This window comes from Eubalaena glacialis, chromosome 3 (genome assembly GCF_028564815.1).
Source record: "Eubalaena glacialis isolate mEubGla1 chromosome 3, mEubGla1.1.hap2.+ XY, whole genome shotgun sequence".
In the NCBI taxonomy this organism is placed as follows: Eukaryota; Metazoa; Chordata; class Mammalia; order Artiodactyla; family Balaenidae; genus Eubalaena; species Eubalaena glacialis.
The window spans coordinates 23,532,193-23,559,299 of record NC_083718.1 but is presented as its reverse complement, the minus strand read 5'-3'; the positions used below and the strand labels follow the sequence as shown (position 1 = coordinate 23,559,299).

The window sequence follows — 27,107 nt, the reverse complement described above, 5'->3', positions numbered from 1 at the left end:
CTCTGCAGAACCTCCACTTAATGTTAATCGCCCTCCTCACAGCAGTCGGGCTAGGAACGCTGCGAGCTGTAGGGAACCCTTGGACATTCTTCACCAACCCCCTCCCACCCACTGGCCCCACTGCCCCCAAGCTGCGGTCCAGGTCAGTCTCTACCGACGTGCAGCCATCGCCAAGACAAAGGAGCCCCAGATTGCCTTCGTAGCCACTGCTTGCCCTGGAGTCTTCTGGTTTTTTTGTTTTTTTGTTTTTTAACACGGTAAGGAGAGCAGTAATAGTGTTTTAGCAAGAAGTACTTTCGGTCTCGGTCAGTTGATCTTTAGTTATCACTATGCAAATTTACTTTATAGCCCTTTTATATCTCCCGCCAAGCCACTTCACACACCAATTTCCCTACTGTGCATAGCCAGACAACTGTGGTGAGTGCCGGGAGGGAAAGGGCGGGGAATGCGCGCGGTCAGCGAGCTACAAGAGCGCCTGGGCGGCTGAGATAAGGCCCGGTCAAATACGCCTTCTGGGCCGCACCACGGCCAGACCCGCCGGGATCCTCTTCCCCCATCGCGGGCCTTGCCGCGGGGTGGGGCGCGGCGGGGCGGGGAGGACGCGCCATGTCGCAGAACCAATCGACAGCGCCGGGCACTATTCAAAAGGCCGAGGGGCCAATGGGAGCCCTGGAAAGCCAGGCTGGGGGGCGGGGCGAGGAGAGGGCGGGGCCGGGGAGGCGCGCGCCCGGGCTGCGGGACCGCGGGGCGCGAGAGCGTGAGAGCCGGCAGTGTCGCGCGCGCGGAACCGTCGCCGGGTTTCTGCTCCGCAACTCTCCCGGAGCTCTTCGTGTTCCCGCCGGAGTCCGGAGCAGGTGAGCGCCCGTACCCCCGCCCCGCTCCCCGCGGCGCAGTCTCCGAGGGGCCGGGGGGAGGCCCGCGGGGCGGGCGCGGCGGGTGGGCCGGGGTCCCTGGGCGCCGGGCCTGGCGCCGCGGCCTCGCCCTCCCCTCCTCCGAGTCGGTCCGGGCCGCTGCTGGCGAGGCTCAAGGTGCGCCCGGCCCGGCCAGCTGCGGAAATGGAGCTGCGGTTTTAAATTGCAGACGTTTCCCTCCATTTTGGACGCGCCGCGTCGGAGTAAAATGATGTTGGCTGGGGAGGATGTGTGGGTGGGTGACCCACCCCGGTCCCTTTGTCCCCGCCCTGCAGCACCAAGTCGGCTCCGAGCGCCTTTTTGACAGATTAGCGGGTGGCTTGGTGGGCCCTGCTCTCGGGGAGGCGGAAAAGGCGCGGCAGCCTGGCGGACGGGGAAGTGGGGTTGCAAAGTTGCCTTTAATTCTTGCTGGTTGTCACTGGCCTTGAGAGTCGTGGCCGTCTCTGTTCGGCGACTCTCCAGTGCTGGCTGCGCGCGTTGCATTCCCTCGCCCGGTGTTTCCGCACACTCAAGAAACGGGTACTTGGGCAGGTTTGCGTGCTCCAGCTAAAGCTCGATCCTATTTTTTCATCTTTTTAAAGGCTTTAAAAAAATTCTTCGTAATGACACCTTCCGACACTCGCAAGGGACACTTAGCGCTTGATGGCAGAGGGCCTGGTTCCAGGCGGTTCATCAAAATGATTGCACGGTCTGGTCGGGAGTTAGGCTGTGGATACTCAGAACGACCCAGTAGATACACTGGACAGCGCGTGGACAGTGCAAGGGTTCAGCCTGGAGCGAGCGAGCTTGCTCACCTGCTGTGACGGGCATGCACCCAGCCGGAGCCCAGCTAGATCTACGCTCCTGGTCCCAGCCCTCAGGGACCTTGCAAATAAATACGTGCAAATCTGTAATTACACTTCGTAGCAACTGCTGTGGAGGAAAGGGTGTGTGTGTGTGTGTGTGTGTGTGTGTGTGCGCTAATTTAGACTGGGCACCAAGTCCAGTTTAAGTTTAGTTTCTGAGAGCTGTCTAGGGAGGAGGGAAAAGAGTGAGTAGGAGGGGAATTATTGTTACCTTCAGTTCTTTATATTGCTTAGGGGAAAAGTCAGGCCATGCCGCCTCTACAGCCAAGAAGGTGGCGTTTCTTCTGCATCCTGCGACAGGGGCAGGAGGTAGGCCAGGGGTTCCTGTTTGGGTTTTGCCTGGCAGGCCAGCCTTGGGCCCAGGTGTTGAAGAGGGAAGCTGTCAAACTTCATTTGAGCTTCCCTTTACTCTGCCACGTTTAGACTAACTTGGGAAAGTGAGGAAAGATGACCAAAAGCCTCTGTAACAGTACAATCAGCAGAGAATAGCACATTCTGTTGTGCTGATAAACAGTAACATATTGGAGCTGATGTGTGTGGGGATTCCAGTGCCAATTGACACTGAAGTTAGCAAGCATGTGGCTTAATAAAGAAAAGCCTGAGGGTCCCCATGTTTCCACTGTTAGTGGGGAATGAAGACATTGTGTTCAGTAAACAAAATCTTTCTTTGCCAACCTACTTTGCTAAAACCTCCCTTCTGAGGGAGGCCTATCCCTGCATGTTTTGACACCATCAGGTGAGCAAAGTGATGTGCACAAAGGTCCTGGGGCTTTTCTGTCCTACCTGGCTGATTCACTCCTGCAGAATTAGGATGTGATGCACGGTGTGACACTTGTGTGTGGATCTTGTGCAAAGTGGAGGTGCACATAATGTCGGTGGTTTCACCTTTTGGGACATTTGTGTGTGAGATAGTGGGTCTCCTAAGGAGCGTGCTGGTTTGTTCCTATTTTTTCTTTTTTTCAGCCATTATATGAAAGAGCGTTATCGAGTCCTAATTCCTAATTCTTTTTTTTTAAAAAGTTTAGAGACATAACAGATATCCACCAGCTATCTTAATTTGTTTAACCCCAAATATTTAATTGATAACAGAAAAACCTCTTTGGCATTGACCTGTGTCCGGTATTGCACAGATACTGTGTGTGTGGTGTAAAATAGGTACAACGGAAAGATGCCAATAAATGAATTTTCCAAAAAGGACAGAATCTGCTCAAGGGCCTTTTAAAAAATCTAGGTGGCCCCCAAGTCCTGAGGGCCTGTGTTTCAAAAGTTTATAAAGAGTTGTTTGAAACTCGGATGGCATCTTCACGTAGAAAGATGTAATTGCCTTCTGCCAACCCTGGTTGACAAATGTCAGAGAACTAGTACTAATAGCAGTGGTTTGATTTTAGGGGGTCCGAGGAGAAGGAGGGGGCACGAGAGAAGGAGGGCACATTTCCTTCCTCTTTCTTAGTGTTTGGAGGCTCGGAGCTAAATGTTGAAATAGGCAAAACTTGCTGTTGTCACCTTCCTTTTTTGTGCCCCTCCGCCGGGTCCCAAGGTGTTTACCTCTCTCTGCTTCCCAAGTGCCCCTCACGTGACTCCTCAGCCAGGTGTGACTTCATCCCCAGAGTGTCTGGGGTCCTCCCCGTGCCCCGACCCCCCGACCCCCCGACCCCCCCAAGCCCAAACCTTCTCATTACCCCAGTGATGCTATCTCAGGTAGGTTTGGGAAGAAAGCCATCTCTTGTACCTAATGTGTAAATGGACTGACATCCTCTAATCACCACCTAAGTCTTTGTGTTTTCTTTCATCTACTGACCTAGCTCCTATCTATCTAAGCAAGTGAAGCTTGTGAAGTTTTTTCCTCAGGCGATTAACAGTGAAGAAATGTGGTGCTTGGGAAAGACTTTTTCTCAGGAGGGGCGTGGTAATCTTTCTCCTTTCTTAACTCTGGAGAGTCTTCAGAAGTTCTCAAGCGTTGTTTTTGTTGACAGGAGCCGGGTGAGGAATGTATCTTTATATGCCCAGAGGATATTTCGGGAATTGCTTAGTTGGTGGGATGAGGGTGATGTAGGGAGAGATTTTTCTGTCGTACTGTCTGCTTCTTAGACGAGGCCCAGCTAGTTCAGTTGGTGTTGGAGCTGTCGGCAGGCGCTGGTTTTGTCCTGTGGAAATGTGAATCTGCCGGTCCAAAGAGGGAGAAACATTACTACCTAAGAGCTTGAAGCACCCAGCAATCAGTTGATGTTTGAAAAACAGGCCTCATGTAAGTGGCAATTCCTGCAGATTGCTTGTGGCTTCTTAGAGTGTTGTTTTTATACCAGGCTTCATGGGCCATGTTTTGGTTCAATGGAGAAAAAGGTTATAACTGGGGGTTGATGTCTGCTGTAGGCTTTTGAAAAAAGAGCTAGGATGCTGGCCCAGGTATGTGGTTGGCAGTTACTTGGTGTGCATTTGAGACTTCAGCTGTAAGACTTGAAAGCTTGGTGAAAACCCCAAATTTGCTATTCATTTTAGATTTGGAGTTATATTTTTCTCCCTGTTGGTTGGTTATAGCAATGCTAATTACACAGCCTTGATTCTCCTAGTCTGTTGCATAGTTTACTGTTTTTAATAAAGGTAATTTGTTAAAAATTAGATAATACATCTTTAAAGCCTTTGTAAGACTACAGTCATCCCCCCTTATCCGCAGTTTCACTTTCTGAGGTGGTCACCTGCGGTCCAATAATATTAAATGGAGAATTCCAGAAATAAATAGTTCATAAGTTTTAAATTGTGTGTCACTCTGTGTAGCGGGATGAAATCTTGGGCTGTCCCTCTCCGTCCAGCCTGGGATGTGAATCGTGCCTTTGTCCAGCGCGTCTTGCCCATTAGTCACTTAGTAGCCATCTCGGTTATCAGATCAGCTGTCGAGGTATCACAGTGCTTGTGTTCCAATGACCCTTATTTTACTTAATAATGGCCCCAAAGCACAAGAGTAGTGATGCTGGCAATTCAGATATGCCAAAGCCGTAAAGTGCTTCCTTTAAGCGAAAAGGTGAACATTCTTGGCTTAATAGGGAAAGAAAAAAAATCCTATGCTGAGGTTGCTAAGACCTATGGTAAGAACGAATCTTCTATCTGTGAAATTGTGAAGAAAGAAACAGAAATTCCTGCTAGTTTCGCTGTTGTACCTCAAACTGCAAAAGTTACGGCCACAGTGCGTGGTTAAGTGCTTAGTTAAGATGGAAAAGGCGTTAAATTTGTGCCTTTAAGATATTTTGAGAGAGAGACCGACCACATTCATATAACTTTTATTAAAGTATATTGTTATAATTGTTTTATTATTAGTTATTGTTGTTAACCTCTTACGGTGCCTAATTTATAAATTAAACTTTATCATAGGTATGTATGTATAGGAAAAAACACAGTATGTATGGGGCTCTGTACTATCTGTGATTTCAGGCATCCACTAGGGATGCCTGGGGGTCTTAGAATATATCCCTCTTGGATAAGGAGGGGACTACTGTATATGCAAATTTATCAATCAGAAAATGTGTGTCCTTTGTGAGATTGTGCCTTGTTAATTAAAGAAGTATAGTTACTGTAGGCGGGTAGCGTCTTGCGTGGTGCAAATCATTTGGAGCCTTTATGTTTTGTCATATTTAATCCTTAGTGTCATTTCCGTGTACAGTGGCTGTATAAAGTGATTCCCAGTGAGATATGGTGTAGCAGAAAGAACAACCTCTATGTCCTGACTCTGCTACTTCATGCCATCTGTTTCTATGCCCTTGAACAAAACAGTTAACATCTTTAAGCTTCAGTTTTCTCACCTTTAAAATAAGAGTTGTTCACCCTCTCCTCTAGAGGCTTTTGTAGCCTGAAAGTCTTGACCAGTTAAACATTTTGGAAAGTTGTATTTTAGTGTTTAATCTATGAAAAAAGACAAATGTAAGTGTGTATGCGCTGACTCTCTATTTTTTTTTTTTTTAAACTATTCAGACTGATTTTCAAAAATGCCAAGTAGGAAATTTGCCGATGGTGAGGTGGTAAGAGGTCGATGGCCCGGGAGTTCACTTTATTATGAAGTAGAAGTTCTGAGCCATGACAGCAACTCCCAGCTTTACAGCGTAAAATACAAAGATGGAACTGAACTTGAATTGAAAGAGAGTGATATCAAGGTAAGCACTCTTTGGTTTACAGAGCATGTTTATAATAGTTGGGAAATCACTGTAGGTGTGGTTTTTAAGCTTTAGAGCAGTCAAGTCTGGCTCTCTGCAGGCATAGGGTCACTCTCCTGCTTTAGGTCAGATCCTGTTTTTTGGCTTTGGGAATGTATGAATGAGGCACAGTGCCCCTTCAGTCTGCTGAAGTCAGACACTTACATCGTCCTCTCCCTGGTTTAATGCACTCTGTCATTCTGTGACAGTTTGTCGTGCGTGATGTTGGAGCACATCAAGGGTAGGGAAGGGCACTGGGTTTTGGGGAAGGCTTTCAGAGCTGAATGCTGAGGACAGATAGGGAAAACTCAGGTGATGGGGTCGGGGGGCTTCCACAGCGGACAGCATGCCAAAGGCTTGGGTTGGGGGACACAGACGACCAATGCTGAAAGGGTGTGGTGGGCGAGGGCCAGAGGAGGGGAAAGAAGGAGCCAGAACTGGAGGGGTTTGGGCTTCATCCCAGACACCGAGGATTTAATCAGGAGAGTGACATTAATTAGATTTGAGTCCAAGGCTTCTCAGCCTATCTTGTGAGGACCTGAGCTTGCAAATATCTGGTCCATGGTATGGAAGTATTTACGTAACATATCGTAATTACTAGGCAAATGGGAAAAAAAAAAAAAAGGTAAAAAATAAAAACCCTAACTTTTCACTGTCAGATTCAATAGACATAATATTACTTTGTCAAAATGCTATAAAAATTGCTGCCCACCTCGTCTCAGTTTCATTCCTTGCTGCAGGTCAGTAACAAACAGTTCTTGAGCCTACAGCCTATGGATCACAGTCTGAGTGCTGTAGACCAGGGGTTGGCAACATTTTTGAGTAAAAGGACTTGGAAATATAGTTCGTGCACTGCAGGAGCAGCTCTGGACATGGCTGTGTCCCAATGCGATTTTATTCTTGGACACTGAAATTTGAAGTTCAGATGATTCTCACATGCCACCAAGTTTCATTCTTCTTTTGATTTTGTTTGCAGTCATTTGAGAACTGTAAAACCATTCTTCGCTCCTGTGCCACCCAAAATGGGTGGGAGGGATTTGGGCTGGGAGGTAGTTTGCCTTCCTTAGGTCTAGGTTCCTGGAAATATTGGGAGTAGGTGAGGGCAGGGTAAAACATTGCTAAGTAATCTAGTCTTGGACTCATTTTCAAGATCTGATCGTGTTTTTTTCAGAGTGAAACCGTGAGACGAATTTTCTTGTTATTGTTTGTGTGCTAATTTTTTTTTTTTATCCTATCATCTCAGTTTTAATCAATGTTATTTGTATCTCTTATATATGTTATTAGGAAAATGTACAGCTGCTTGGTTTAGAACATTCATTTCCTGGCAATACCTTCAAAGAAGAGTTAGGGTGGAAAGGCCGCTTTGGTCTCAGGAGAGACGGGTCATTATAGCTGAAGTTGTTATTGGCCTCATCTGATGGATGCTCAGATCCCACGAGTTCCCAGGGTGGTTTTAGAGTCACTGGCGCGATCACTGCCGTTGCGGCCCTCTGGCGGTGTGGGTCTGCGTGTGTTATGACTTACGGTGAAGCTCTGCCTTTTCTCCTCCCTCTAGCCTTTAACCTCCTTCAGGCAAAGGAAAAGCGGCTCAACTTCCAGTTCTCCCTCCAGACGCAGAGGGAGCCGCTCCAGGTCGCGCTCCCGATCCCCTGGCCGGCCCCCAAAAGGTTCCCGCCCATCCATCTCAGCTTCGCACCAGGCTGACATTAAGGAGGCAAAGAAGGAAGCAAGGAAGGAAATGTTGGAAGTTAAACTGACTCCGCTGGTATTGGTACGTGTGTTTGGGAGATCTCCAACCTTACATAGTGTTTAATCTGCTCAAATCATGTCTTCCCCTTTATGTGTACTCAAGTGATTTGCAGTTAATAATATTAAAGATTACATTAAAAAATGAATGTTTGGAAGAATAGAAGGTATAATGCTTTTAAATACCATGAAAAAGAACATTTTTAAGTTACGAGTGCAATTTAATATTGTGGGTTTTTTTAAAAAAAAGCAGTGTTTAAATTTGAAATAGATGTAGATTATAGATTGAACTGAATAGTTTTTATGGTGAATAAAAGTTCATGTAGAAAATAATGAGACATAACTGTATCTTATAAAAACATATTCTTGCTGTCTTAATATCATTGTACTTGATTGCTTTCCCTTTTCAAAGATGATACTTTTAATGGAATTTACTTTCAGAGTTCAAGATTGGAAATATTAGGGTGTGCAGAGCCTGGAGGACCTTGCACAATGAATATTTTAGATAGTAGACCAAATTGAAATTATAAATAAACAGAATTGAAGAAAGGTCGTTGTTTATTCTGTTCACTTAATATTACCTGTTTTCTGGATAAAATGCACACAGATTTTTGATAACCTTAAAAAACTGGATTATTACGTAGTGTTTTGTAGTCAGATTTTTAAATTTTAAGATGTTGGGCATAACCTTCTGTGTTGTATTTTCCTGCATCACTTTTGTTGTTGTATGGTATTATTTGGATTATCATAAATTATATAGAGGTAATGTAATTGTTAGCTCCCTTGTTGATAGACATTTAGCTTTTTTTCTTTCTAAGTTTTCATTATTATAAACAAATATTCTTACACAACATCTGATATATCCTTAGGATAAATTCTTATAAGTGGAACTGCTCGGTCAGATGGATAGAGCAGATTTGAGGCTTTTCTACATATTGCCAAATTGCTTCAGGAAAGTTGATACCAGTAGGAGTAGGGTATGAATGACCATTTTCTCATTCTGAGTATAACAGTTAATAGGTTTTTTCTCTTTTGTTTTGTTTTTTTTGGCCAGTATGATTGTCAGAGATTTTCAACTCACCGTTTTAAATTGCATTTTGATAATTACTAGTGAGTTTGAACATTCTGTTAGTGGCTCTTTTTACCAGTCAGGTGACTCAAGGTAAGGAACAGATGCTGTATGCTTTCTGTCGCATTTCATTTTTAGCTTTTAGTGACCGTTATATTTTTTACAGTGTAACCTCCTTATAGTCCTGGTGACCCAAGAGCCGCAGACTGGCTTTGCTCCTCGCCCGTCGAGCCCTAGGCTCACTGTGGATCCATCACTGAGTTGAGGATGGGGTGACGTGTGTGAAAGACTGTACTTAGGCTGCACGTAGCTTTGACATCACATCATCGTTATTCTTTTGGACTCCTAATTGTGATCTTTGCAATACCTTGCCTCACTGTGTGAATACCCTGTCAATTTGCAGTCAGTACAGTTCAGGGTCAGCTGACTAGCTATGTTACAGGATTACATTTGTGGTTGCTGTGGATTACACATTGGACCTTTGAAAAACTGAGAGTGTAGTTTTTAGGTGGGTCCGTTTGCTGCCAAGTGGCTTGTTGGCACTTTGGTAAACTTAAGTATATGTTGAATGCTGTCACTGCTCAGTTAGACCTTGATTTGAACTAGAACGTGATACTATATTAATGCTGTCTTTTGACAGCTGGCCTCCCAAAAGATATGTCTTTTTAATTAATCTGTCAGTGACTTTAAAGGAGCAAAGTTACCTATTTCAGCCATACATTGCCTGGAAAATGTTTTGTAAGCGAAAGTCCTTCCTCTGTACAGTAAATAAGAAATTCCCTCCACTGCTTGAAGAGAATGACATTCAAGGAAAGAGACTGAATTGAGAAAAGAGACATTAGGGAGAGAAAATGTAAGGTTAAAGAGAAATAAGGCAGATGAAATTCAGAAAGTAGGCAGTTTGTAGGTTACTAGTAATACTCCATAAGTAGCCACTATTTCTTAATTTCCTGTTATTAGCTGTTTGGGGGCAGTGAATATCTTTTCCTCTTTTTTTTTTTTTAACCAATTAATGAGCTGATTTACAAATTTTTACTGTATCTGCCTCGCATAGTGAATATTATTAGAGCATCTGTTATCGAACAGTGAAATTATAAGATTTAGTCTAATTTTGTTTAAAAGATGAAAGATCTTTTGTGGAAGCCTCTACTGTAAGAGCCAATCTTTTGAAGATTGGGAAATTCTAATCAATTTTATTCCATTTCATTTTTAACAGAAGTGGGCTGAAATTCTTCAGCATTACGGCTGTGAAAATCTTTGGTTGGTTTTATTGCTTGGTTTCACAATACTGAATTTTTACCATCATGTTCCTTTTTACTAAGTTATCATTCTTATGGTTAAAATGTTTTATATTCTTCAATTTAGAAGCCATTTGGAAATAGCATCAACAGATATAACGGGGAGCCTGAGCACATAGAGAGGAATGACGTACCTCACAAAAACGCGCAGGTACAAAGGGGTTCATTCTCCTCTCAGGTAATTTTTTTCCTTGTTTAAGTGACTTTATCTAAAGAAGCACATTGAAAACCATAATTTTCCTTAGACTCTTTTCTAAGATTCTGTCCTTAAATTAAGACTGAGTATAATTTAACAAATTTATTCTTATTAGTGTATATGGTTATATTAAGATGCTGAATTAGTTAATGTGGTAGCATTAATGATACTTACTGACTACAGATATTTAATACTTTTTATTTTTTAAATAGGAAAAATTCCCTTTGTCACAAGAGAGTTGTTATATACCTACACAGTATAGCCTTCATCCAAGAAGAGAAGAGGTCAAATTAAAAGAAATAGATTCAAAGGAAGAAAAAATTGTTACAAAAGGACCTACGTCGTTGAGAACCTTTGAAGTGACAGCCACACAGCAGAAGGACTTAGAATTTGGAGGAGTACCTGGTAGGCATCAGAACCAGCCTAGGGAGGGCAGGCAGGGTGGGCAAACGCTAGTCGCTATAAAGTGAGCAGGAAGGGGCTTTCTCTGAAGAAATCTGAAGGCGGCCAGGTAGTGAGCCAGGTGGGAGCCTGGGGAAGAGTTTTCAGTCAGAAGGAACAGCAGGTGCAAAGGCCTGAGTTAGGAGCATTTTTGAGGGTTATCATAGAGTAGAAAGGGTGCCGTTGTGGCTATGTTTAAAACTTTTAGCAATCTTTTAATAGGTTTTGAGCAAAGAAGTGCAAAGAAGTGACGAAAGGAAGGTTGGTATGACTGTTGTATATAGGAAGGACGGTGAGCTATTCGTGACTGGGAAATCTGCTGATAATCAGATCTCAGTGACAGGGCCTGGCTTGGCAATAGCACTGGGAATAAGCTGCATGCATCCAGTGGGTGCATGGTGTCTACCCTACCTGTTAGACAGGTTGCTTTTGAGGGTCAAAGATCTGAAGCATTCAGAGGCTTGGAGTTATTAAGTGGGGGGAGCTGGTGAGGTTTTATGACTTAGTAAAAGAAAGTACTTCTTGGTTAAATGGTTCAAAATCCTGCGTGGCTTAACTGCTTTGTATTTTGGAAGTTATAACTCTTGGCTAACTGAATCTGTTAAAGATGGTGTCCGGCATCACTTAAAAGTCTGCACACATGTAATGTGAATGTGATACTATTTTAATTGTTAGAAACTTAGGGGTATAAAGTTTTTTGTTCTTTAAAGATTAGACCGATAGTTTCTAGATGTTCCAATCTTCAGTTTGCTGGAGTTTCAACATGTTTGCTCCCATAGTGGTTGGACTTTAAATGTTTTAGAGCTTGGTTTCCGAAGTGGAATTTAGCTCATCAGTGCTGGGCATTTGCTGTTTTACTACCTTCATGCCTGTGGTTGCTTTCCCACAGGATGTGACAGGTAGAGTTAAGACTTTCTAATGATGCATTAGAAATTGGTTTCAAACAGCTAGCCAGACTTGAGTTCTGACCTTAGAAATTCAAGTGAGTTTTGAAAAAAATGAAATAACCTGGATTGAAATTAGAGCCTTGAATGTTCACTAATTATTTGCAGGTGTTTTTCTCATCACGCTTGGCCTGCCTGCTTTCCTCTTCCTGTTGCTGTTGATGTGTAAACAGAAAGAGCCCAGTCTTCTGAATTTCCCGCCTCCTCTGCCAGCTTTGTACGATTTATGGGAAACCAGGATATTTGGGGCCTACCTCCTCTGGTTTTTCCTTCAGGCTCTGCTCTACTTACTGCCGATTGGGAAGGTAAGGGTTTGTTGGTGGGGCATATGGTATTATGAGATTTTCTTCCCCTCGCTCCCGTGTTTATATAAAGACATTTATAGTAGTTTTAAGGTTAAAAGCTGTCCTTGGTCATAACTACCCAAACTTACTTAGTTTTAGTTTGTTAAGCCTTTACTCTTGTATTCTGTAACACATGCTTATTAAGCGAAACTTAAAGAATCTGATTGAGGGTTCTTGTGTAACTTTCCAAACCAAATAGAGAAGAATAAGCCATTTTGCAAAATAGCCTGACTAATGGTAGAGGTGGCTGGGAAAAAAAAAATTCCCTCTCACTATATGTCATTTCAGATGCAGAATTTTAAATTACCGGTTGATAAGCTACTGAGCTCAATGGACTTTAGTCCGTTATCTTTTACTTTTTTTTTTTTTTTTTTTAATATGATGAGTTTCTAATTTTCATCTCTTTCAGAAATTTGTTGTCTGGACCATTGAATGTTCTTTTCAGACTCATGCAGTGTCTTTAAAACCTGTCCTCATTGCTAAGTGTAGTTTTTTCTTCTTTCATTAGAATACTCTACTTGGATATATTTAAAAGAACATGAGATTCCCTAATCAATAAATAATTCATTTAAAGATCTTGTTCTTAGAGCTTTGCAAGTTTGCCAACTGTCTGTAAACCAACGGATCAGTTTTATTAGGAGTGGCAAATGCCAGTGATAGGAGGATAGAGCTGCAGACTTTAAATACTTTGGAACCTCACCATAACATTGGCTCTAGAGAGGATTCTTGTGATGTGAACCTTCAGGTATTTTTGTGATAAGGCTCTGGAGTAAAAAATCACAAATTCAGATAAACTCAGGTAAAGCTAGTTCAAACTAGTCAATATTTATTGAGAAAAGCGGTTTTGATGGTTAAAATATATATATATGTCTGTATCTATATATATCTATATATATATATATATATAGCTATGTATCTATTTTTTTTCCCACAGACTAAAACCCAACACAGTAGTTGTTAGATACCTTTAATAGATAAGGATCATTTGAAATTAGCATGTGGGGTTTTGTTAATCCTGTAATCTCAAACAGATACTACATTTCCCCTGGGTTCCCTTTCATAGCTAATGAAAGGGTAAAGTAGTTTGGCCCAAGACAAATGATAACATATTAGTATTTTACAATTTATAATGAATTGCACCATTTCTGAATAGTTATTTTGGGGAGTAAAATGTAGCTGCCATTGGGCAAGTGGACTTTTTATTTTAACTCATCCTGTTCAAGTAGTGTGTTTCTTGAGTACCTTTTATATGGGGATGCTATGCGTAATCCAAATGAAGAGATGAAATGGTCCAGTGGACGTGCTCTCGGTCTCTTATTGGAGATAAAAGAATCACATGAAATGATTGAATAACTAAGTGAGCGTATATGTATAAATAGCAGAGCAAGTAAGTATATGAGTCTGTATCATCAAATAACACATGGGCCTTGGGGATTGGGTAAGTGGGGTTGAAACCAATTGAAAGGATGACACAAATGTGAGATAGTGGAGTTGTGTTCTGCTTTGTAAGCAGTGGGGAGTCATTGAAGAGTTTTGAGCTAGAGATCGCCTAGATGTACAGGTTTTTGAAAACACATCTGGTCTTGTGGTGGGACATGGGATCATTGGGGGAGAGTGGCTATTGCAATAGTCTCAGTACACGGAGAAGTCATTACTAGATTTGTATTTGAGATAAATTCCTGAAGGTGGAATTAACTTTACCAAAGGGCATGTCATGAAGATGTTTGAGACTTGTTACTAAAGTTTCCTACCAAAATATGATCCTCCTTCTTGGGCATGTTGAAATTTAGGTGATTTTACAAGACATATATATCATGGTAAAGTGTTGTGCTTTTTAAATTTTAAATTAAAAAAAAAACCTTTTCTTTTAAGGTTGTAGAAGGAACACCTCTTACTGATGGAAGAAGACTCAAGTACAGATTAAATGGTGATTTTTTTTTTTTTTTTTCAAGACTCAAATTGATGACTTGATAGCTCAAACTTTTGGGTGCTGTACTCTTTAAACTGTCAAAGCTGATTATACCAGAGCAGTAAATAGTAAATTTCTCTCAGTAGTCCGAAGAGCATGCAAATAAACTGCTCGCACCTGCAGCCAATATGTCAAAATTATGCCATGTTAAGTAACAAGCCACTCAGTCACTGTTTTCCACTCTCCAGTTTTATTTTCTTAGTAGCATTTATCACTCACTGAAGCAATTTTGACTATGTATTTTATCATCCCGAGTCATCGCCATGGCCTAAGAAGTTCTGCACTGATGTGGGCTTCCTGGCCACTCCTGCCCTCCGGAGCTCTTGCTCATTTGCTCCAGCCACTGGCCTCCGGGCTGTCTCTAGGCTACATTCTCAGTGCTTTTGCCTGGAACACTTTCCCCCAAAGTGTCAGCTGCTTCATCCCTGACGTGTCTCTGCTCAGAGGAGCCCTCAGATCCCTTTCTTTCCTTTACCCTGCTTTATTTTCCTCTATGACAGGTCTTCCTGACATCAGTGTACTTGTCTCTTCACTGGGGTCTCCCCACTAGAAGGTGGCTTGTGGGCAGGGACTTGGCTGTGTTCATTGTGGTACCCTTGGTGCCAGCAAAGGGACTGGCCTGTAGGAGGCGCTTGTTGGTAGGAGCCCTGAGTGGATGGAGTGGAAGTCTCGATGAGCATCTCAAGAAGTGGGCATTGTCCCTCTTGACGTGGGCACCTCCTGGGGTAGGAGTGTGTGCTGAGTAAGAGGAACAGTCCACCTTTGGCACGTGAAGACTTTGATGAAGTACAGTTAACCTGCTTTTAAGAAATATGTGTATAGTGTAGTTATCCTTAAATGATTTTCCATTTTAACTAGATTGGGTAGACTGTTTTCCTTCTCTTGGGAATTATATTGTAAATTTTAATTCTTGGCCTGTTTTAATCCTATCGCTTCTCACCTTTCGAACTGTGGATACTTTTTTCAGTGACTCATCTAGCATCCACTGTATCTGAAATCACTCGACTGGGCTCTAAAAGGGAAGCCAAAGGTATTTTAGATGACTGCCTCTTGTGCCAAGTGGGTAAGGCGTTGAACCTAGCTCAGCGCCTGACCTGTGGTAGATGCTTAGCACTGACTTGCTGCTACTGTCAGATACTTTGTTTACTTTTACCAGATTCCTTGCTGCTGGAACCAGGTTTAGAATCTCCAACACACCCTCTCTCCTGCGCCTTGCGGCCTCAGTGAGGCCGAGTCTGGGGAGGCGTGGGGTGTTCCCTTTGGGCCGTCAGGGCTGTCGCTGTTCGTGTTTTGTGGGCTTCTCTCTAGGTAGCCACTTACTTCTCGTCTAAGTGCTCTTCTTTTCTGTTTTTGCTTCCCTTTGAGGGCGTGGCTCACTCGGAGGCTGAGAACAGTAGTACTGGGCTCGGGGCTGTCGGAGCAAGCAGGCAGTGGCTGAACTAGTTGCTTGATCCCTCCTTTGAAAATTTCCTCATCTGGTTCTAGTATTATGAGATTTTACCATCATCAACTAAGGAGAGTCCTAAGACATTTTGAATAATTTAATCCACGTAGGCTAGAGAGCAAGAAACTGCTTCATCTACCATTCTTTTTCTTTAATATTCATAAATTTTACGAGCATTAAATGAATGCTTTACAAAGTTAAAGAAAAAGTTTAAAAAGTTAAAAGTTACTCTTTGGAGTAAACCTGACAATGTGGAACATGTGGATTTAAATAATAAATTAGAGATGACCATTTGACTTTACAAAAGCTTTGGCTTTAGAATTCTTATAGAAATAACACCTACGTCTTTTCTGTGTTAGACTGTTTTTATCCAAATGTGATTTGACTGCTTACTCAGAGAACAGTTTTTGCAGGCACTCAGCTCCTGAAAGGAAAACTGTTTCTTGGGTCCAAAGAAAAAGCAGCCAGTACACTCAGCTTCTGTCTGTTGAGCCATAGCAGGGCTAGCTCGGAACAGGGGTTCCTCCTGTGGGGCCTCGTGGGTGCTTTTGACTTTGGAATGAACATCTGTAGGCCTGGCAGTCCCTCCCTGACATCCCCACTCAGCTGGTCCCCTCAGTCTCCTGCCTGGCCCTGGGGAACATTTGGGTCGTGGCCTCTTCTTTGAGGGCAGGGTCGTGAGGTCTTTGTTTGGGAGATAGAGTACGACCAGGATCCTTTGAAACCCTTATTGATAAGTTATTTCGGGTAAAAATATTTATAATTTATAACCACCAACATTGCCCTAAAGGCTTTAAAATGTGTGTTTGGCCCAGCTCTGTCAATAATTAGCCATTTGACTTTGGCCTGAGGGGTTTGGATTTTGTGAATTTTGAGGTTCTTTTCAGCTTTTTTTTTTTAAATTTATTTATTTATTTATTTATGGCTGTGTTGGGTCTTCATTTCTGTGCGAGGGCTTTCTCCAGTTGTGGCAAGCGGGGGTCACTCTTCATCGCGGTGCGCGGGCCTCTCACTATCGCGGCCTCTCTTGTTGCGGAGCACAGGCTCCAGACGCGCAGGCTCAGTAATTGTGGCTCACGGGCCCAGCTGCTCCGCAGCATGTGGGATCTTCCCAGACCAGGGATCGAACCCGTGTCCCCTGCATTGGCAGGCAGATTCTCAACCACTGCGCCACCAGGGAAGCCCCTCAGCTTTTTAATAGTGAATTTCTGTGCACTTCTTTTCAGCTCTCTCTTCATTAAAAGCAGATGACTGTTCACAATGAAAAGTAGTAACTTAAGTATGTTAGAATATTTCAAAAATTGTGTGCGAGATACGGCATCTGTATTGAAGACTGCTAACCTCAGGGGCCCTGCTCGTTCATGTATTTGTGTGTGTGTAGCCGGAATAATGAAACTAAGATTTTAAAAAATAATGTTGCATTATTTTATAACGGTGTAAATCTCATGTGAACCCTGGGTTAACATTAATTTTTTGCCCTCCCCCCCGCTTTTTTTTAAGGATTCTACGCTTTTATCCTGACATCTGCACTCGTCGGAGCATCTTTCTTCTGGGATGTAGAGCTTTATTATGTGTACAGTCATTTCCTTCAGTGTGCATTTGCAGCCACTGTTTTTTCTGTGGTCTTGAGTGTTTATCTCTACGCCAGGGCTTTGAAAGCACCCTGGGATGAACTGTCGCCGGCCAGCTCTGGTGAGCAGTGTTAGAATGTGGGTCCCACAAATGCCTCCCACAAATGCCTCCCCACACCCTCACCCCACTGGCCCCCCAGCATCTGTTTCTAGGCTTTCACAGAATTCTCTTCTAGCTTCAGTTTTTGAGAGATGACGAGAAATAGGAAAAAAAAAAAAAGGTGAAAAAATTTAGAGAAAAATAAAAGGCAGAAAATCTGATTTTTTCCCACTCGTGCTTTCCTATTTGTTTCTTCTTCCTTTTTTAGTCACTTGATGACAGTAAGACATTTTAACAACTTACAGCATTTTAGTAACATTAGTATTATAACAATTTAGGACAAATATTTTTTGTCCAAAATAGTAAACATCCTTTAAAAAAAAAACAAACAACAAATAATAGAGATTACAAATTGGTTGATTCTAACCTAAAGTACTTAAACATTAAAAAAAATTAAGTGGATTATTTTTAAAATTGTGAGTCTACATTTAAAAAAGCTCCAGTTCCCTCAAAATCTAGGAATCTGGCGCCATAGGCCCCATGCCTAGAGCAGCATGGATGTTTCCAGATGGGGCCAGCATCCCCTGCCCCCTGTGTCCTCATGGCCCCTCTTGGCTCTCACCATCATGCCTTTCCTCACTGGCTGTTTGCCAGGCTCCTGGAGGTGATTGAATTGTGACCCTGGAGAGCGGATAGCAGTGCAATTTTAAAGCCTCATAACTGGGTTTGGAATACTGTTTGGATAAGGACTTTTCCCTTCATAGGAAATGCTGTCTATGACTTCTTCATTGGCCGTGAGCTAAATCCTCGGATTGGTACTTTTGATCTCAAATACTTCTGTGAATTGCGCCCCGGATTGATTGGATGGGTATGTCCGTTTTTTTTTTTTTTTTTAATTTCAATTCAGTAGTACAAATTAGTCTTGCATTTAGAAAGGATTGTAGACAATGTTAAAGTAAGCTGTGGGTGGTATGTTTTTAGGAATAATCACGGCATTGCATAAATCTGTCTACTTAAAATATTTTCTTGCTGTAAATATAGTCCAGAGGGTTAAGATGCCCTGTTACAGGTTACTAAACATTAAAAGAGTTTGTTTTATTTTGATTATATCAGTTTATGTTTACGTAGGAAAATCATAGTGTATGAATTAAGAAAAAATGTATTTTCCTCCCCTTTAAAAAAATGTATTTTGACTTAATTTTAGACTTGTACGAGAGTTGCAAAAATAAAGAGTTCCTTCATACCACTCTCCCCAATGTTAACATCTGGCAGAACCATAGTATAGTTATCAAAAACAGCAATTAGAAAGAAAAAAACCCCACAAATTAACATTGTTACAGTAGTATTAATTAAATCCCTAGACCTTATTTGAGTTTCACCAGTGTTTCATGCTGTTGGCCTTTTCCTGTTCCAGAATCCTCTTCAGGGTCCGACCATGCATTTATTTGTTATTTGGCCTTAGTCTCATTTAGTCTGTAACAGTTGCTAGTCTCTCCTTGTCCCTCATGACCTTGACACTTTTGAAGATACTGGTCAGTAATTTTGTAAGAGTGTCCTTCAGTTTGGGTTAGTCCAGTGTTTTCTCATGATTGGAGTGAGTTATACGTCTTTGGCAAGAACACCACAGAATAAGTGTCCATCTCAGTGCATCTTATCAAGGGACTCCTGAGGTTGATATGTCTTATCACTGATGGTGGCTTCTCGGTAAGGTGGTGTCTGCAGCTTTCTCAGCTGGGAAGTTACCACCTTTCTCTCTGTAGAAACTATACCTGCCCCTTTTATTTCAGGTGGTCATTAACCTGGTGATGCTTTTGGCTGAGATGAAGCTACAGAATCGCACTGTTCCATCGCTAGCAATGATTTTGGTCAACAGTTTCCAGCTCTTGTATGTGGTGGATGCTCTCTGGAATGAGGTAATCAATTTTAAGAGCTTTGGAGTCAGACGGCGTTGAGTGTGGGTGAGTGACCTGACTCCTCTGAGCCTCAGCTTCTTACACACAAAGTGAGGAGAATATACCCTGCCTGCAAGGCTTGTGAGGATTAAAGGAGATGTGGATCCCTGTGACGCATTGAGCTGACACACAGTGAGCACTGACAGAGGGTAGGTGTCGAGAACTTTGGTGATACTTCCGTGTATATCAGCTGCTCTGTCAGGTGCTAAATATTTAAGATCTGTGGATCTTGGCTTTGTGGGTGTGACCGATTCATATAAATAAAACTTAATTTATATGAATTATTAACATTAATTTCTTAATGATTCTATCAGATGAAAATGGATGGACAGATTATCATCGAATTAAGATAGTGTTTTTTGGATTGTCAAGGGGAAGATAGTTCTTAAATAAAGGGGGAGATGTTTTATTGTTGGTGTTTCAGAATAAAAGAGTAGCTCTAATCAGATGGCTATAAAACCAGAAATCATGATACATTGAGGAAACCAGTTTAAATAAAGCTAATTTCCTAACACTTGGCTTTTCTCATACGTTGATACATCATCAGTTTTTTCTGCTACTCGAAGACTGGCAAATGTTTGCTACTCTCGGTCTCACCTAACTATATTCCTCTTGAAAATAATTTCTTCCTTCGGTCTGTTTTACAACTGTTTTATCATTTACTGTTATCTTTGTCATCATCTCCTCCAAATTCCAAGTTGAGTTTTCTTTCAGTTTTAAAAACAAAATTGGCAGCCCTATGTCATAATGTTCCAAAATAAATTTTCTTGGCAGTCTGTTGACATTTTGAGAGAAGGTCCATCTCCTTTAAGGTGTTTTTTAAAAAACTGTCTTATTTGGTCATATTCAGTCAAAATGACTTTGAAAGCTTGATATTGATTTGTCGATAACCTTCCTTTTCTTTGGGAGGAGATTAGGACCTCTTTGAGGTAAACAGACCTCGAGTGCAAGTAGCCACATTTGGATTCTTGTTGAGCTCCTGCCACTGAACACAGACCTGGGCTCAGCCTTAGAAGCTGCAGAGATTGTGGGAGCATCTGATACAGAGTCCTTTGAAAATTCCAAGTCTACTCAAAATTCAACTTGCTTTTGAAATTAAAAAAAAAAACCAATTCTTGTAAATGCACTTAGTCTTGCCAGTTGTAGGTCTTTCTTTGATTTTGTAATAAAGGGCTCCTAAGAAGATGGTAGGTTACATTTTACAGGTCAGATGATATTTCCTCTGTTGCTTCATCACCTCAGAGATTTTTTTGTTTAACTTCCTGTCTGGAAGCTTTTCAGTGATGAGTAATTCTTCCTTCTAGTTTTCTGTCGTGTCATGGTAGTCACTTTTGAAGTGACTTAGAAATTCATATTTTCTAGAGATTTAAACAAACATTGATTTCTGTTAATTAACAGAAAATGTTTGTATTTTAAGGCAAAACTGTTAAGGCAGTTTTTCACCAGAGGTAGTGGATTACAGTTGGGAAGTTATTTTTTTAAATATGTTATCAGTATCTCAGCCAGATTATAGTAGGCTTCTTGAAGAAAGGACTTGATTTTACGATTTTCTTTAGTATCTGGCACACTCTTGGGCAATTAGTAGATGCTTAATAATTTTCTTATTACATTGGGTGATAGAAATTCTTCTACGTGTTGATGTGCCACACCTTAGAAAATGGAGAATACGAACTTAAATATAAATGACCCTTCCTGTGAGCCTCCGCTGGCGGTCCAGCAAATCCCCTGAGGCCCCAGGAACTGGGTAGGGCTGAGGGTTCTGCCCCTGCTGGCACCAGCTGTTTATACCTTGTCCCTCACTCACTGCCCACTCCCGTGTGCCCTGTAGTTATCACTGGTCTGCTCTTGTACCTGCTCCCGTGTGCATACGAATTGGCGCTCTTGACTAGAGGGTGAACCAAAGGGCCTGGAGTTGTTACATCCATTTTTCTGTTCCATGGTCCTTTTGCTTGCTTTCTGGAAAAAAATGCATTTTGGAGATTATCACTCTTTTTCTTTAACCTAGAATATTGATATTTTTTAAATTTTAATTTTATTGGAGTATAGTTGATTTACAATGTTGTGTTAGTTTCAGGTGTGCCGCAAAGTGATTCAGTTATACATATATTCATTCTTTTTTAGGATCTTTTCTCATATAGGTGATGTTCCTTGTGCTATACAGTAGGTCCTTGTTGGTTTGATTCTTCAGCAGAGCTTACTTATACTTGCTAATTTTCCTAGTCAGCGGTGAGTACTAGTGTCAGAGGCAGATTAGAGATGCCCTTGGGCAGGGCCGTCTCCACTTCCAGAGCCGGGCCTGCAGGTTTCTGGTCCAGGGGGATCTGGCTGCTGGCTTGCGCTGACCAAATCCCCAAGAGAGTGCATTCAGGTCCTGATTTACCCTGAGCAGCGAGGCAAGCATTTTCCCATGTTGCCGGGTAGTGTGGAAAAGCTACACGAAAAGCCAGATTGCTATCAGAAGTTAGGTTGGTGCACGTGTGCTGGGTGCTGGGGTGGCAGGTGGAAACCCGTGGTCCCCGCCTTCCATCTTCTAGTCTAGTGGCGAGAGGCGCTTATTTACAGGACAGTTACACGGTTGCTCCAGGCTTCAGCGGGTGGTGGGTGGTGGCATCTGAGAAGTGCCTTGTCTAGGGGGAGGGTTGAGGAAAGCAGCACGGGTGAGGCTTCAGCTGAAGTTGGAGCGGGGTGTTCCAGGCAGAGGCGTGGAGGCACAAGGGGCGTTGGGAGCTCTGTTGTTTCAGGATCGTGGAGGGAGAGGGTAGAGCGACAGGAGAAGAACAGAATGATACACGTGCCAAGGGAACCAGATCCCCACTCCCACTTTAAAACGGTTTTGGTTGGTGTACTTTCCCTTAGCCCTTTGTAAATTTGACTGTAAACTAGAACTTTATTTGAATACTTTAAACATAGAAGTTTTTGTCCCCCAAACTTTAAAAAAAATTTTCCCCCCTCTCCATACCCTTATAGGAAGCACTGTTGACAACCATGGACATTATCCATGATGGATTTGGATTCATGCTGGCTTTTGGAGATTTAGTGTGGGTTCCATTTATCTACAGCTTCCAAGCCTTTTATTTAGTCAGTCATCCAAATGAACTGTCTTGGCCGATGGCTTCTCTAATCATTGCTCTGAAACGTGAGTATTAACTTCAGTCTCTGTGTATTAAATATTGTGTGCTGACTCTGCTGTGCTGTGATATCTACATATTTATAGCATGCCCTTTTACTTATTTTTTTTTTATTTTTTTCAAGTCTGAATGGCTCTTTTTATTGTAATAAATGGATAAATAACCACTTAGTTCCAACAACCCAATTAAGTACTAAGTAACCAAGTTCATGTTTATAAAAGGGACAAATAAGGCAGAGTTATGTAAAAGAAAATGCTCTTATACACTGGGAGCAGCTATCTAGCAATAGGACACAACTACAGATCTTATCAGAATGAGGTGACTGAGAAAAGCAAGGCTGATGGGAGGGAAGAACAGAAGACACAGACGTAATAAGATATCATCTTAGGTAGCAGAAGGCATCTGGAGAATGGGGCTTGATGCTAGCTTTGACACTAGCTGTGTATTATGGTACAGGTTACTTGTTTTCTCTGATCCTTGAGCTCTTTTGGAAAATCAGGATTGAATTTTAGTCTTTCCTGGACCTTTTTTTTTTTTTTTAACATCTTTATTGGAGTATAATTGCTTTACAATGTTGTGTTAGTTTCTGCTGTATAACAAAGTGAATCAGCTATACGTATACATATATCCCCATATCCCCTCCCTCTTGCGTTTCCCTCCCACCATCCCTATCCCACCCCTCTAGGTGGTCACAAAGCACCAAGCTGATCTCCCTGTGCTATGATGCTGCTTCCCACTAGCTATCTGTTTTACATTTGGTAGTGTATATATGTCCATGCCACTCTCTCACTTTGTCCCAGCTTACCCTTCCCCCTCCCCGTGTCCTCAGGTCCATTCTCTATGTCTGCGTCTTTATTCCTGTGCTGCCCCTAGGTTCATCAGAACCACCTTTTTTTTAGATTATACATATGTGTTAGCATACGGTATTTGTTTTTCTCTTTCTGACTGACTTCACTCTGTATGACAGACTCTAGGTCCATCCACCTCACTACAAATAGTTCATTTTCGTTTCTTTTTATGGCTGAGTAATATTCCATTTTGTATATGTGCCACATCTTCTTTATCCATTCATCTGTCGATGGACACTTAGGTTGCTTCCATGTCCTGGCTATTGTAAATAGTGCTGCAATGAACATTGTGGTACATGACTCTTTTTGAATTATGGTTTTCTCAGGGTATATGCCCAGTAGTGGGATTGCTGGGTCATATGGTAGTTCTATTTTTAGTTTTTTAAGTTACCTCCATACTGTTCTCCATAGTGGCTGTATCAATTTACATTCCCACCAACAGTGCAAGAGGGTTCCCTTTTCTCCATACCCTCTCCAGCATTTATTGTTTGTAGATTTTTTATGATGGCCATTCTGACTGGTGTGAGGTGATACCTCATTGTAGTTTTGATTTGCATTTCTCTAATGATTAGTGATTAGCGTGCCCTTTTAAATGGCCATGATTGGCTCAAGTTTGAAGTAATCTGTGATGGATGAGTTGAGTAATAAAAAGATTCTTGCATCTTACAAAGAGAATGGATGTTTCTTTCTTGGGTTCTTCAGTGGTTCTTTAAACATAATTTTAAACAAACCATTTGGTTTTAAAATTTATTAAATTTAAAATAATAAGTTAATTTAAAATTTTATTTTCTTAGTAATGATTCATTTTTTTCTGTTGAGTGCCTGCTTTTTCTGGTAGCACCTTAAAAAGTCGGAAGATTGGTCTTGCCTTCCTAGAGCTTGCATTCTAACAGGAGAAATAAGACACTCAGACACTGCATTGAGGGGTAGGAAGAGTCTAGAGGAGGGACTTACAGACCAAATATGATGGGAGTTTAAGGTAGAGAGTGCGTCTCTCTGGGGGAACATCAGTGTAAACTTATTGGAGGATATGGTGTAGTGGGTAAAAGTGGGATGGGGAGGTAGATATATCGGACAGAGGGAACCACTCGGCCAGGGTGGATGGAGGAGAAGAGTGAGGAGTACACTTTGCCCGGGTGGTCGTGGGTTAGCTTCAGGATGGCTTTTCTTTTGTTTTACTGTTGGTTAAACACCTCCGCCAGAGGGAGGGCAGGGAAAATTAGCACTGGACTTGAAATATTGCTAGTTTTGCTACACTAATCAGTATTTATGGTAGAAGAAGAAATTCAAGCTATTGGTTGAAATTAAGATTTAGTTTCTTCATTGGTTTGGTTAAACGTGCCTGTGTGTTATTCAAGACAGGATATGTATATTTTACAGTTAAGCTAAAAATAGGGAGTAGAGTTATTTCTTACTACTTTATTGAGGACTGATAATAAATAGTGATATGTCAGGGCCTCTTAATTTTGACATTCTGGAACTTGAAATAAAGCTACCAACTTGGAGGCTTACAGTGGGATTCGGCATATATTTACGTGCAAGTTGTCCTGGTGCAGATTCTGAGCTATAGTTTTATTAATAAAGCATTCATGTTGTGGCCAGTAGGTATCATAAGTAACAGGTGAACTCCAGTATTGACTTCATTGTAATGTGGGCTGCATTAGATTTTATTAATGGATGTAACTATATTTGTTAGTTTTGCCTTCAAGGTAGATGATGAAAGCTGTACGATAGTGAGCTATCAGGATCATATCTTCTTTTGACCTTCTAAGATTGAGAGGTTTTGAATTGTTAAGAAATCAAACTATTCTGTACTTTGGAAATTTCCTTGGAGCACAGGAATAATTTCTAAATGATATTACAGATGCTTTTAAATAAAGATTATATCTAAATTGTTAACAAATGAAATTTTTAAAAAATTACAGTGTGTGGATTTGTAATCTTCCGATGTGCAAATTCTCAGAAAAATGCATTCCGGAAAAATCCCACTGATCCAAAGCTTGCGCGTAAGTATTGGTTTATATTTATAGTATTTATACCACATAAAGATTTTATGTCTGTTTGTCTAGAGATCATTAAAAATGTATTTTTATTTTTGTATAGATTTAAAAACCATTCATACTTCAACAGGAAAAAATCTTCTCGTTTCTGGATGGTGGGGTTTTGTTCGCCATCCCAATTACTTGGGTGATCTCATCATGGCCCTGGCGTGGTCCCTCCCATGTGGTAAGCATTTAAGAAGAGAACTGATTTGACTCTTTCTCCGGCCACCACAGGATGTGTGTGTGCTCGTTGGGTCTGGGTGTCGCCTGTTGGAGGTTTGGGTTGCCCGTTCCCCATCTGGGTGCTGCGCTTCTGTGTATCCAGCACCTCATTCATCCAGCGTCTGAGGGGAATTAGGAATTCACAGAGCCTGAAATTTTACTCTAAACTTCTGCAAGCAAAATTTTAAGTTTTAAACTGTGCCTGGTAGCTTTTTTTCTAAGAAGAATATGTAGAAATTAACTTTTTATTTGTGACTCAGTGTACGTAGATTCTGAAAAACTTCGGTTCTTAAGAAGAAGAAAAGGCACACTCTGATCTGTTTGTGTTAGTGTCAGCCCATACCCTGCAGTGCTGTCTGCCCTGCCCACCCTGCCCCGCACTGGTGGCCTGCCGTCCTCTTCCTGAGCACCGGCGGGGAGGAAACGGGGAGATTTGCGTTAAATACAGAGGTTCTGATTATGAAGGATTGTTAGGGTGGATTAATCACTGTTCTCTGAATAGCTCTTAATTCAAATACTACCTCCTGCCACACCCTAGTGGGATTTTATGAACTGGTTTAGTTGTTTCCCCCCATTGGAGAAAATGAAGTAACGGGATGGTCCATTTTTAGACGATTTGGGGACCAGCAGGAAACAATACTGTGTAGTTGTGTAGCAATAATAAAAATACCTAGTACTATTTACTGTTGCTGTCCCCAGGTTTCAATCACATTCTGCCTTATTTCTACGTGATTTATTTCACCATTTTGCTGGTGCACCGGGAGGCTCGCGATGAACACCACTGTAGGAAGAAGTACGGCCTGGCGTGGGAGAAGTACTGCCAGCGTGTCCCGTACCGCATATTCCCATACATATACTGATTCTGGCCTAGGCGCTGTCTAAATGCTCCTGCAGTTTTGGCTTCCATTTGCAAAAAAAGAAAAAAAACCCAAAATGAACCTTTCGTTGCACCGACAGGATCTTTAAGTTTCTCTTTCTTTTTGAGGCAGGACTATAGAGCCAAGTAGTAAGTCTTTTAATTTAACCATGTTTATTTTTATTAAATCATAACAATTAACATAAGGAAAATATAAATAAAGACGTTAGAATTTGCATTCTAATAGGAAATTTTCAATCCTTAAAAATCTGAAAACAGAAAATAGTCTTACAAATGCACTGAATACTGTTGATGTTTAGGGTTTTTGATTACCTTTCAAAGTTTGATTCTTTTGTCCAGTTGGTTTTTCTTAAATGAAAACACTGTTACATTTTAAAGTACATTTATGTTTTATTGCGTTAAGAGAATAGAATTTTCATTTGTTTCCCTTTAAATCATTTACTAGCTATGTGATTTGAAAGTAAAAACTGGTCCTCTCTGTTCAATGCTGTACGGGAAGGGGGATGATTGATAGTGGACACTGTTTAATGAAGACCATTAGTAGTGGTTTGCTTAACCTCAACTTGTAAAACTGCATTTGAAACTGTAAATACATAGCTTTTATGTAATATATGGCGACTTCAGATTTTTCTGTATAGTATTTTGAATGTGAAATAATTTTCGGGACTAAGTATCTTTTTAACAAACATTTGCAGTATTTTAAATTAAATTTTGTAAAGTACTACATGCGAATTAAACATTTTGAAAGAAGTGGAATTCATTTAATATTTTATGAAAGATGCTATTAAGAGTAGGAAGGGTATTTTTCCTAATCCAAAGTTTGTGAATTTGGCTTTGCTACCTCAATTGCAGGTGTTTGTTTGCCTTTATAAACTGTTGCAAATAGAAAAATAGAATAAATATATATTTTTGGAATAACATCACTATTTAAACATTTTTACACAGAGTGATGTTTGAAAATTTGCCATTTCTGAAAGGCTAA

General features: G+C 41.5%; 1 protein-coding gene across 3 annotated transcripts; it reads left to right on the top strand.

Annotated features, from left to right (window-relative positions):
• The first annotated feature begins 742 nt into the window (after positions 1 to 742).
• Positions 743 to 27,107, top strand: LBR (lamin B receptor). 3 transcript variants are annotated; one of them, XM_061185354.1, is made up of 14 exons: positions 743 to 854; positions 5,717 to 5,895; positions 7,490 to 7,705; positions 10,115 to 10,198; positions 10,456 to 10,648; positions 11,737 to 11,933; positions 13,845 to 13,899; positions 16,886 to 17,077; positions 17,821 to 17,924; positions 18,844 to 18,969; positions 21,976 to 22,144; positions 24,910 to 24,990; positions 25,088 to 25,210; positions 25,948 to 27,107. In XM_061185354.1, exons 2-14 carry the CDS (start codon positions 5,731 to 5,733, stop codon positions 26,106 to 26,108), a joined length of 1,866 nt encoding a protein of 621 aa, XP_061041337.1. In that variant the 5' UTR covers positions 743 to 854; positions 5,717 to 5,730; the 3' UTR covers positions 26,109 to 27,107. The 3 variants fall into 3 exon arrangements, with proteins under 3 accessions (XP_061041337.1, XP_061041339.1, XP_061041336.1); XM_061185356.1 differs by having other exon boundaries at positions 10,115 to 10,225; positions 25,115 to 25,210; positions 25,948 to 27,105; XM_061185353.1 differs by having other exon boundaries at positions 10,115 to 10,225; positions 25,948 to 27,104.